At 41.7% G+C, this 11301-nt stretch overlaps 1 protein-coding gene across 6 annotated transcripts; it reads right to left on the bottom strand.

Annotated features, from left to right (window-relative positions):
- Nucleotides 1-2183: 2183 nt before the first annotated feature.
- On the bottom strand, nt 2184-10900 carry LOC119250716 (uncharacterized). Of its 6 annotated transcripts, none has more exons than XR_005126398.2 (3): nt 10497-10900; nt 4462-4667; nt 2184-4132 (listed from the first exon to the last, which is right to left on the bottom strand). XR_005126398.2 is itself a non-coding variant. In XM_054697705.1 (3 exons), exons 2-3 carry the CDS (start codon nt 4619-4621, stop codon nt 3443-3445), a joined length of 957 nt encoding a protein of 318 aa, XP_054553680.1. In that variant the 5' UTR covers nt 4622-4667; nt 10497-10900; the 3' UTR covers nt 2184-3442. The 6 variants fall into 6 exon arrangements, 3 of the variants coding, with proteins under 3 accessions (XP_054553680.1, XP_054553678.1, XP_054553679.1); XR_008552688.1 differs by having other exon boundaries at nt 2184-3763; XR_005126400.2 differs by having other exon boundaries at nt 2184-3763; nt 4466-4667.
- Between the last annotated feature and the right edge of the window lie 401 nt (nt 10901-11301).

The following is an 11301-nucleotide window of genomic DNA, read 5'->3' as shown; positions in this document are numbered from 1 at the left end:
ATTAATATGGTATCAAAACGTCATCAACTGCAACCCTCAGATAATAAATCCATATTTTCAAAGAAAATTAGGCACAAAACTAAATGTTGATTTTAAATATAATTATACACCTTAAAAGAAAGCATGGTTCCACCAAGTAGTTTACCAGTGTACAATTCACAACACTGCCTCCCTTGCTGCACTCAGGTAATGAATTATAGATGAACGATGTAAAATGATATACTATTGATAAAAAAAAAAAAAACTTCAATTTGGAATTTCAGTCTATAGCACAAAGGTATAAAGAGAAAAGTAATAATTCTAAAATACTACCACTGTCCTTGAGAGTGTCCCTGTTGATAGTGGTTTGCCAGTTTTGAGGGCACAATGCAATTTAGGGATTAATGTTAGCCCTGGACATCATGCTACCTTGGACCTAAGCCCAAAGGGAATTCCTTCTTTAACCAGTCATGCTAATTTTAGCAACAAGAAGTGTGGTTTTGAATACTTCTGATATACAGTTCATTGAACATTTCTTTCATTTTCCTTGTATGAACAAAATTAATGTAAAATGTAATTTCACAGCATTTTTTAAAACTACATGCAGATTTTTAGAAAATACGGAATAAAAGTCAAATTATATATACTGTTTACTATGACTTAGGAGTTTCTTACTCTGAAGCCGATACACAGACATTTCTTTGAGATAGAGTCATGCTTGCATTTATTTTGTTTTTGTTTCATTATCTGACTTACTCAACCTTTAAAGAGAGCTATGTAAGGTTCTGCCTTCTTTTTAATGAATTCTGCGGCTAAAATAGATTTTAGCAAACAAATGTGAGTGATGAAATAGTGTATTGCTATATATAGTTATGTGGTTGTTAATATTTTGAAAGAGTGGTTACATGGTACTTTCAGCAACGTAACAACATCGCCCATAGTAATTAATATGCATACATTTGTAGAGGGAGTAGGAGGAAAAGCATAGACTTAATTCAAGATCCAAATAATGTATTTTTTTTCATTTGCTTTTAAGTACCGGGGTTTAAGTACCATCAGGGTTCGTGAGTAACCATGGTTTTAAATAATGCCCCTAGGTACGCATAGTAGTATTGTGCAATCTCCCAGAACACGAAGAAAGCACAGGAGTCATTTTTACAAGTGGCTCGAGAAGCGACACATCCAATCTCTCTTTCTGATCCCCACCAAAGGGGGTGCATCTCAAACGCCATTACAGCCCGCAACACAGGTGTGTAGACGCATTTCAACGGCAACCGGTCCACAGACAAGCCTTCCTTTACAACCTATCGTGCCTGCCTGGGGTTGGCGGGCCCAGCATTCACCCTGTCGCACAGCCTCAAAGACAATGGACCCAGCTGCCAGGACAGGAGGGGGAACCCCGGACGTCGCCGCGAGTTCCTACAGGCTGGGCTCGTGGAGCAAAGCCCACTGCAGCCTTCAGGGACGACTGTCCCCGGAGCCTCCAACTTCGGAGCCCTAGGAGGCTCTTTAGCAATTTTGCGTTAGGAATCTTTAAATCTTTCTCTTAAGTGACGCAGCCCCCTCCCTAACACCACCATCAGCACCAACAACAAATAAAAATGTGAGGCTCAGTCAGGGCTCACAGATTCATGCCTGCCCTACAAGCCTCTTTGCTGAGGACCAGCCTCCGGCAAAATGTCGTGTCAGGGGTTCCTGAAAGGATGAGACAGCATTGGCAAAAACGAAAGGGCTGAGGGAAAGGGAATGAGGAGACACTGACACTTGGTGAGGTGTTAGTATCTTCTGCCGAGAGACTCAGCAGGTCTTTATTTATTCATTATTAGTAATAATAATAACAAAATACATTATCATGTGTAAAGCATAAACAATTAGTATATTATGTTTCCCATAGACTACTGGCCCCTACAGGTCTCAGCTAGACGGCAGCTTTCAAGGTTAACAGATAATAAACCAAACCTAACATTAAAGCTACTTATTTTTTCATTTAGACAATTATTTAAAACAGTGAAAAACCGCCAGTGCATACCTATCAGCTAAAGCCTAAGCATCAAAGGACTATTCTATTCACATGACCTTCAGCCGGAGACCAGCTGCTGTTCAGCTATCAGAACTTTTTTTTACCTAGAAACTCCTTAACTCAAATAGCTTCATATTAAAAACTTTCCCAAGAAACTTCAAGAGAAAACAAAATAGAAGACCTACTATGATTATTGTATTGTAATGCTTGTCAGGCATGCTCAATAAGTTGTCTTCCATTGTCAAGTAGGCCAAATTGTTTAATAATTAGTTTCTAATTTTCCATGCCATTTACTTGCAATATACTGATGCATATAATATAGTGCCTAATGTACTTTTTTTGGGAAATTTTTTCTTATTTATGACCAAGAACAAAAAGTGAAGGAATGTTAGATTTTCAACCTCACGGTGTGAGGCACAAGGAATCTTCAGCCCCACGGTGTGAGGCCCTTTAGCTTCGGCCCCACGGTGTGAGGCCCTTTGGCTTCGGCCCCACAGTGTGAGGCCCTTTGGGCTTCACTGCTTGCCAGTGTCTTATCTGGCTGGGGCATCAAGGCCTCCTGCAGCACCTCCCCCTTTTTTGTTTTTGGCCATCATTCACATAGTTTGCAACTCAACATGTGTCTTATTGATAGCATGGAAAAGCAATTTAATAAACAATGGGAAGAGTATCAATATAATTATGGTGACAAGCAAAACAACACCTAAAGTAATAAATGATGGGAACCAGGCAGCCTTAGTGGTATAATGTTGCAAGGAAGCCAGGAAGGAAGCAGCAACTTCTGCAGGTGTGGAGGAGGGGGAATGAGCTAAACTATTTGCCTTAATATCTTTCTGCAGAGCAGTAAGGTCCAGGGAAACGTTTGTATTATTCCAAACACCCAGTAAATGATTTTTGACATTATTCCAAGAAACAGAAGAAGAGTTATAAACATGTGGAGTGACACAAATCCATTTGTAATCAGAATGACATTTGGTTGTCAAATGCGTTTTTATGTGTTGAATTTGATTGCCAATATGTAAAAGTGATTCCTCAAGAACATTTAACGAGCTTCAAACTTATTATCAATGTGGTCTTGGATAATCAAAGCGTGTGTGATGTTATGAGACAAATCATTAACATGGGAGGCAGTGTGAACTTGTTGCACGAGAGCAGTAGTAGAAACAGCAACAGAACTAATAATAGCAATAAGTGCCGTAATACCCAGTATAAGTGCTGCTACAAAACTTTTGGAGCGACGCAGTCCCTGTCCCACAAGCTGAAGAGTATACAGTCCAATGTCATCATACCACGGCTGTTGTAAGCTTACAGGGAGCATGACATAAGGAGGTTGATGTAAGATAACAAAAGTAGCTTTAGACAATGAGCCAACAGAGGTAATACAGTTGGTGATAATACAGCCAGTACATTTAACATGAAAAGTATGGTGATAATAAGTAATGGTTAAATGTCCGGGGCCCTCAATGAGGAGGGCATGAGGGGGGCCCACACAAGCCCGCATGGTGACAGCATGAACAGAATGTCCAGGTCAGCGAAAAAGCACAGGTGAAGTGGCGGCAAGGAGGCAAAATAAGTCCGGGTATGCACGGGAACCATTCGAAGTGTTGATGATGTAGGTGGGAGTAATCCATCCCGCTGAATACCATCGAGTGATAGGTTCAAGGGGTGGGATGAGGCGATTTGACCGGTTGTAGATGAACGCGTCCTGCAGAAGAAACCTACAATCCTTGGGGACATTAGTGGCAGATGTAACTGCTCCAAAAACTGAAAAATCATAAATAGAAAGATTAGTTGGTAAGGCTGGTAACGAATTCCTGCAGAGGGAAACCTACAATTATGCCAGGTGGGAAATCTGTGATTTGTGTTAATAATATTCTGGGAATTATCTGAGTTATAAATTGAACAGGCTGGGAGAGTGGAGGATACTGAAACTCGAGCTATGTTTTCATTAGTGCTGCAAGGACCAAGGAGAGATATAAGCAGTACCCATAAATCACGGTTAGGTCCGGAGGAGGAAGGCTTTGAAGTTACTGTCAAAAAATATTTATCATTAATAGGTAGGCAGCCAGGTAGTTGAGACTTCATATGGACAGGATTGGATGTAAAACACATAGGAGGCGAATCCATGTGTCCCTGAAAAGAAAAGTTATTAGTGCTTTTAAATAAAACAAAAGAGTCTGAATCTCCACCTAGTAAATCAGAATAATTAGTGAACACACGGGGTGAGGGAAATCCCCAAGGAGTGGGATGGAGAAAGGGGGGATCTGGGATGTAAGCCCAATAGGAAACAGAAGGCATGAGAGAAGCAGGAGAAGCTGGTGATATGCTGTATGAGAAGATTGCTAGCACAGCAAGGAACATAGTCTCCAGGGTGATGCGTGCATTTTGCTGCATAAGTAGCTGTTCAGAATTAGAGGCCAGATTTTTGAGCAAATTCCAATTGTCATGATAAGACGTCTTACGAACTCGAAGGTGGTGCAGGGAAGAGGACAATCTTCCAACAGGGGATCTGGAGCGATGACATCTTGGAGGAGGTGGGTGGTGTCCCAGAGGGCTGCACCTATGCATCTTGGAGCGTCGGTTGTCTGACGGGGGGCGTGTCGGTGAAGGCTTTTGAGACATGATGTCGGATCAGTCTGTCAGGAATCCAAATCGGGCTGTCCGAATCCTGTGGAAAGATACAAGCATACCCTCTCCCATTTGCTAATAACACATCAGGGCCTTTCCATGTTCTGGAAAGGAGATCTTTCCACATAACTTGAGGTTTGGGGGCCACTTGGTCAGAGTCCCAATGTCTATTAACTGGTGACAATCCTTGAGAATCACGATTTAAATAATTGATGACAAACATTGCATGAGTTAAAATATGATGAGCCGAACTATGTTTAAAATCAGATTGTTGTAGTTTATATATCTGAGACTTTAAAGTCTGGTGGGCTCTTTCAACAATAGCTTGCCCTTGTGGATTATAAGGAATTACTGTAGAATGAGCAATTTGAAATGAAGCACAAAATTTGTTAAAGGCAGAGGATGTATATACAGGAGCATTGTCAGTTTTAATAGTACGAGGTTTGCCTGCGTAGGCAAAACAAAACATTAGGTGTTGAGAGACATCTTCAAAAGCTTCTCCTGTCTGGGCAGTAGCCATAATAACATGATAAAATGTATCTATGGAAACATGGACAAAACTGAGTCTCCCAAAACTAGTAACATCAGTGACATCCATTTGCCAGAGATCATTTGGTCTGAGGCCTCGTGGGTTCACCCCCATCGGAAGTGAAGGGTGAGTGGTGGGGCAAGCCGAGCATTTGCGAACAATTTCTCGGGCTGTTTCTCGAGTCAGATGAAATTGTTTCTGCAATGAAGCGGCATTTTGGTGATGAAGGGCATGATCATTAATTGCCTCCTGTACTGTGAATAGTGCTGCTCGAGTCAACAAATCGGCCAGTTCATTCCCTCCAGCTAGAGGACCTGGTAATTTAGAATGACCACGAATATGGCCAACATACACTCTGGATGTCCTAGATCTTATTAAAGTTTGCAGCTCCAATAGCTGTGGAGCAATGGTAGTCTTAGCATCAGCAATTACAGCAGTCTCAATATCAGGAAATAAACTGGTTACATATTGGGAATCAGTAAGAAGGTTAAATGGCTGATTTTGTAAAATTTTAAATACTGTGAGAACTGCAAATAATTCAGTTTTTTGGGCTGAGGTTTCTGTTGTCTGGATGGACTCTGGTTTGTCATTGATAACAAAAGCAGCTCTACCGTTGGAGGAGCCATCCGTAAACACAAGTGCAGCAGGTTCTGGCAAAGGCACAGCGCTAACAATGGTTGGAAAAATAAAAGCCTGTTTCTTAAAGAAATGAAGCACAGGGTCGGGAGGCAAATGAAACTTTATTTCACCCGAAAAAGATTGCAGGGCTATTTGCCAGTCATTACTTAAACTAAGCAAGTCATTAAGTTGTTCTTTCTTGTAAGGTAAAACAAGAACAGGAAATTCTCGGCCAAAAAGCTCAACGTTCCTATGCCTTCCTTTAACAATTAATGCAGCCACTTGGGAAGCATAGGGACAAACAACCTTCTTTGTAGTAACTGGTAAAGGTAACCATTCCAGTGGCCCCTTTTGCCACAAAACACCTGTTGGTGTGTGTGGGGTGGCCAAAATTATGAACTCCCAAGGCTTAGTATAATCTAGCCACAACAGTTGTTGATTGTTGAGTGCATCATTGACCTTTTGTAAGGCTAGTGTAGCCTCAGGTGTTAATTGTCTAGGGGAGTTAGGATTAGAATCACCTTTTAATACATCAAACAGTGGACGTAAATCAGCAGTGGTTAGCTGCAGATGAGCTCTTATCCAATTTATGTCTCCAAGTAGTTTTTGAAAATCATTTAATGTCTGTAAAGAGTCTGTTCGTAGCTGCAGTTTTTGTGGTGTCACAGTTAAAGAACGAACAATCCTTCCTAAATAATTAATTGGCGGAGAAGTTTGATTTTTTTCTGGTGCCACCACAATTCCATAACTTTGCAGCAAAGCTACCAGATGGGCCAAGGCCTGATTTAACAAGTCCACTTGAGCATTACTTATTAAAATATCATCCATATAATGAACACAGTAAATAGAAGGGTACTCATCCCTAAAGGATGACAAAACCATATCCACAAATTTTTGACATAAAGTAGGACTGTTTTTCATGCCCTGAGGAAGAGCTTTTCATTCATATCGTTGAAATGGCCTTTTTTTTTTTTTATAGAGGCATGCTTTATTTATTTATTTATTTATTTGTTTGTTTTTTGTTTTGTTTATACATGCACTGGGTACAGTCAGAAGCGCGGGAGGGTGAGAGAATTCACCAGAGCCAGAGCGGGGAGCAGAGCAGGCAGAAGGACCGAAGTACACTGTTGAGGGGAGCAGCGGGCGGCAGGAGAGGTCTGCGCGCCACGTGGGATCCTCCTCCAGTGGCCAGGGAGCAGCCGGGGATTGAAATGGCGCCGCAGAGGCCGCGGGCAGCTTCGCAACCCAGCGCTCAACCGCTGCGCCACCGGGGAGGCCCTGAAATGGCCTTTTTAAATTTACTGATGGGACACTAAATGCAAATCTTTTGCAGTCTTGGGGATGTAAAGGGATGGTAAAAAAGCAATCTTGTAAATCAATAACAATAACATGTTCATCTTTAGGGATGGCCACAGGTGATGGCAAACCTGGTTGCAAGCATCCCATATCTTGCATAGTGACATTTATTGCTCTTAAGTCCTGTAACAATCTTCATTTTCCTGATTTCTTTTTTATCACAAATATAGGAGTATTCCATGGGCTGGTAGTAGGGCGAATGTGCCCTTTCATCAGTTGTTCTTGAACCAAAGTTGTTACAGCCTGGATTTTATCCTCTGTCAGGGGCCATTGCTCTACCCATACTGGGTCATCATTTTTCCACACAATTGGGTCGGCTGTAACCTCCGCAATGGCCCTCTTTATAAATTTGATCCATATCCCAGGCCTTGTCGTGGCTCTCTCTGAGCAACCTCAATGGGAAATACTCGGCCCTCCAACCTTCTTCCTAAACCTTGATTTGGGTCAAAGCCCATTTGTAACATTTGAGCGGTTACCTTATCATTGGGGCTAAATAGGAGCACTCCCATTTGAGAGAGTATGTCTCTTCCCACAATGTCATAGGAAGAGATGGGACAACATAAGGTTGAAAAGTCCCGGACACCTCTCCATCATTCCAATTTAAAATTTGAGAACTTTTTGCCACATTTTGTGCTGATCCCAATTCGACCAAAGTAGAAGGCGTAGCCTTTGTGGGCCAGGCATTAGGCCAATCACGCCCTGCTATGCAAGTAACATCAGCACCAGTGTCTAACAATCCTTTAATTGCTTTTCCTTGAATTCTTATAACTTTGGTCGGTCTATTGTCTTTAATTTGTTGGACCCAAAAAGCCATGTCACTGGATTCAAAACTGGAATCACTTTGTGGTTCATTGGATGCAATTTTATTGCCAACTGACACCAGAGGCAGTAAAAGTAATTGAGCGATTTTTTGTCCTGGATGAATTTGTATAGTTTGTATTGGAGGCTCCAGCATAACTTTTATTTTACCAGTAAAATCAGAATTAACAACAACCGGTATTACTTTTATGCCTTGCAGAGACGCAGAACCTTGGCCAAAAACAAGCCCCATTGTACCCGGAGCGGGGGGCCCATACACCCCAGTTGTCAACATTGTGTAAGATTGATCAGAAGTTAATATTGCGGCGGAGGTGGAATGCAAGTCCAAGCCCGCTCCGCCTGTGGTCCTGCGGACGAGATCAGAAATTGTTCGCCGCTCTGGTCGTTTAGGTTCCCAATTATTTGAGGGGCCTGGGTCAGGCCCCTTACCCAGTTTTTTGACTGTGAGATGTTTTTTGAAAAAAACAGTCGGATTGGTGCCCGCAGTAAACTTTTCATTTGGTGGCAACAATGTACCATTGTTATGATATTTAGACCGACAGTCCTTCATCCAATGAAATCCTTTATTACAACACGGGCAGATAGTTTTTGGAAGTATCATTTGAGAAGGAATTTCACTATTATTTGTTGCAACAGGCATGTCAGACTGTTGAGGCAAGGCTGGAGGTGGCATAGAGATTACTTTGTTTGGGCAATTTTTACTATAATGTCCTGGCTGTCCGCAAGAAAAACAATTTCCAAAATTTTTGTTTATTTTCCTTTCCTTCTGTTGATCAAGGGAGGTGAACCATTGGCTGCTGGTCTGTCCCTTTAAGGCAGCCACAATGGCCACACCATGAAGGTACGAGGGTGTCACCTCCGAACAGGTTTGAACATATTTATTAATGTTGCCTGTTTGTACAATGGGTCTTAACAATGCCTGACACGGTGGTGAAGCATTTTCAAAAGCCAGCTGTTTAGTTATAATATGAGCCGCCTCAGCATTAGGTATAGTTTTTTGGACAGCATCCATTAACCATGATAAAAATTTTGATAAGATTCCTCAGGCCCTTGTTTAAAGTTAGCAAGGCCAGAGGTTTTCACTTCACCAGCCGGCAACCGGCTCCATGCAGCAACTGCAGCTTCACGCACGAGATGAAAGACCGGAGGTGGCATACAAATCTGCACATTGTTTTCACACCAATCATCTTGATCCAATACCATTTCAAGCAGAATGTTATTATTTCTCATTCTCGTTTCTTTATCATTATATTTCTTTACCATCCTCCGTGCCTCCTCCTCATAATTTGCCTTCCACAACAAATAATCTCCACCAGACAAACTAGATCTAGCCATCATCTGCCAATCAAGGGGTGTGAGGAAGTGACTGGCCACTGATTCTACGAGTTGCAAGGTATAAGGAGATGTAGCCCCGTAATCGGCAGTTGCTCTTTTCAATTCCTTTAAAAGCTCAAAGGGAAGGGGTTCCCATTGAGGCTGCTCATGGTCATTGTCTACATTGAGCACAGGAAAACATCGAAAGGTAAAATCACCTTTTTCTTTTGCTTGTCTCAATGCACCAGCAAAACCAGCTCTAGACATACAAACCAAATCACCAGACAACATTTGTGGCATTGACCTGGACACAGGCTCTGCGTTTTCAAAGGGGTCTGATTGTATATTTGCAGAACAAGGCTTGAGATCAGTCTTAGCTCTAGCCAAATCACTGATATATCTTTTAACAATCTTAGCCAAGTCCAGGCTGGAAATTAAATCAGATTTAGGAATAGATTCATGAAAAGGAGCCAACGCTTCAGTAGAGAGGTCAACTTTGGCTCTAGAATCAATTTTTGACTTTTGAAAAACAATTTCATCATCCGAAGAATCCGAATCACTTTCTTTAATGCAGCTGGCCAATTTTTGTTTTACTTCTGGTTTTGTATTTTTTGCTTTGCCTCCAGCCTGGCTAAAGCAATCTATTTGTTCAGGCAATTGTTTTGTTAATGACGGGCTGTCAGCCGAGGACCCTTTAATGTCCTCCAAGGATAAGGAAGCAGTAGGCTCATGTAGCCAGCCGTAATTCCCTGAGCTTTTTATCTATCTTTTCTAATTCAGACCCTTGATCTAGCATGTCTTGCAACAGACCCCACAATGAAAAGGCATCAATGGGGACCTTCTCTGGACCATGGAGAGTATAATAGGATGTCATTTCCTCTCCTACTTTGGCCCAAGTTTTGCATCCAGAGTACCGTCCCTTGGAAACCAAGGACAACACATTTCAACAAAATTTAGGAAACTAGCCAATTGTGCATGAGAGGTTTTAAGGCCTCTCTTTGCAAGAGTATACTTAATTATATCAATAAAGAGTCCTCTTTCCTTAGACTCAGTATGGCCCATAGCTTCTCAACGATAAGACACTCACTCGCCTTATCACGCAATAAGACACTCACTCGCCTTATTACGGTTCTGACTTACTGCTCCCCTCAAACCTGCTTTCTCTACAGGCGGGTATGCGCCCTACCCTATGGAGCAGATCCGAGCCGTCCCCGCATGGGAAAGAAATCTTACCTTTCAAGTCCCTGCTCCGGGCGCCACTTGCCGGGGACCAGCCTCCGACAAAACGTCTTGTCAGGGGTTCCTGAAAGGATGAGACGGCCTAGGCGAAAACGAAAGAACTGAAAACTTAAGGGCTGAGGGGAAGGGAATGAGGAGACACCGACACTTGGCGAGGTGTTAGTATCTTCTGCCGAGAGACTCAGCAGGTCTTTATTTATTCATTATTAGTAATAATAATAAGAAAATACATTATCAAGTGTAAAGCATAAACAATTAGTATATTATGTTTCCCATAGACTACTGGCCCCTACAGGTCTCAGCTAGACGGCAGCTCTCAAGGTTAACAGATAATAAACCAAACCTAACATTAAAGCTACTTATTTTTTCATTTAGACAATTATTAAAAACAGTGAATAACCGCCAGTGCATACCTATCAGCTAAAGCCTAAGCATCAAAGGACTATTCTATTCACATGACCTTCAGCTGGAGACCAGCTGCTGTTCAGCTATCAGAACTTTTTTTTACCTAGAAACTCCTTAACTCAAATAGCTTCATATTAAAAACTTTCCCAAGAAACTTCAAGAGAAAACAAAATAGAAGGACCTACTATGATTATTGTATTGTAATGCTTGTCAGGCATGCTCAATAAGTTGTCTTCCATTGTCAAGTAGGCCAAATTGTTTAATAATTAGTTTCTAATTTTCCATGCCGTTTATTTGCAATATACTGATGCATATAATATAGTGCCTAATGTACTTTTTTGGGAAACAAAAGTGAAGGAATGTTAGATCTTCAACCTCACAGTGTGAGGCACAA

This window comes from Talpa occidentalis, unplaced genomic scaffold, assembly GCF_014898055.3.
Source record: "Talpa occidentalis isolate TD23 unplaced genomic scaffold, MPIMG_talOcc4v2.1 talOcc4.18, whole genome shotgun sequence".
Taxonomy (NCBI): Eukaryota; Metazoa; Chordata; class Mammalia; order Eulipotyphla; family Talpidae; genus Talpa; species Talpa occidentalis.
Note: the sequence above shows the minus strand (reverse complement) of the source record. Positions and strands in the feature narration are given on the sequence as shown.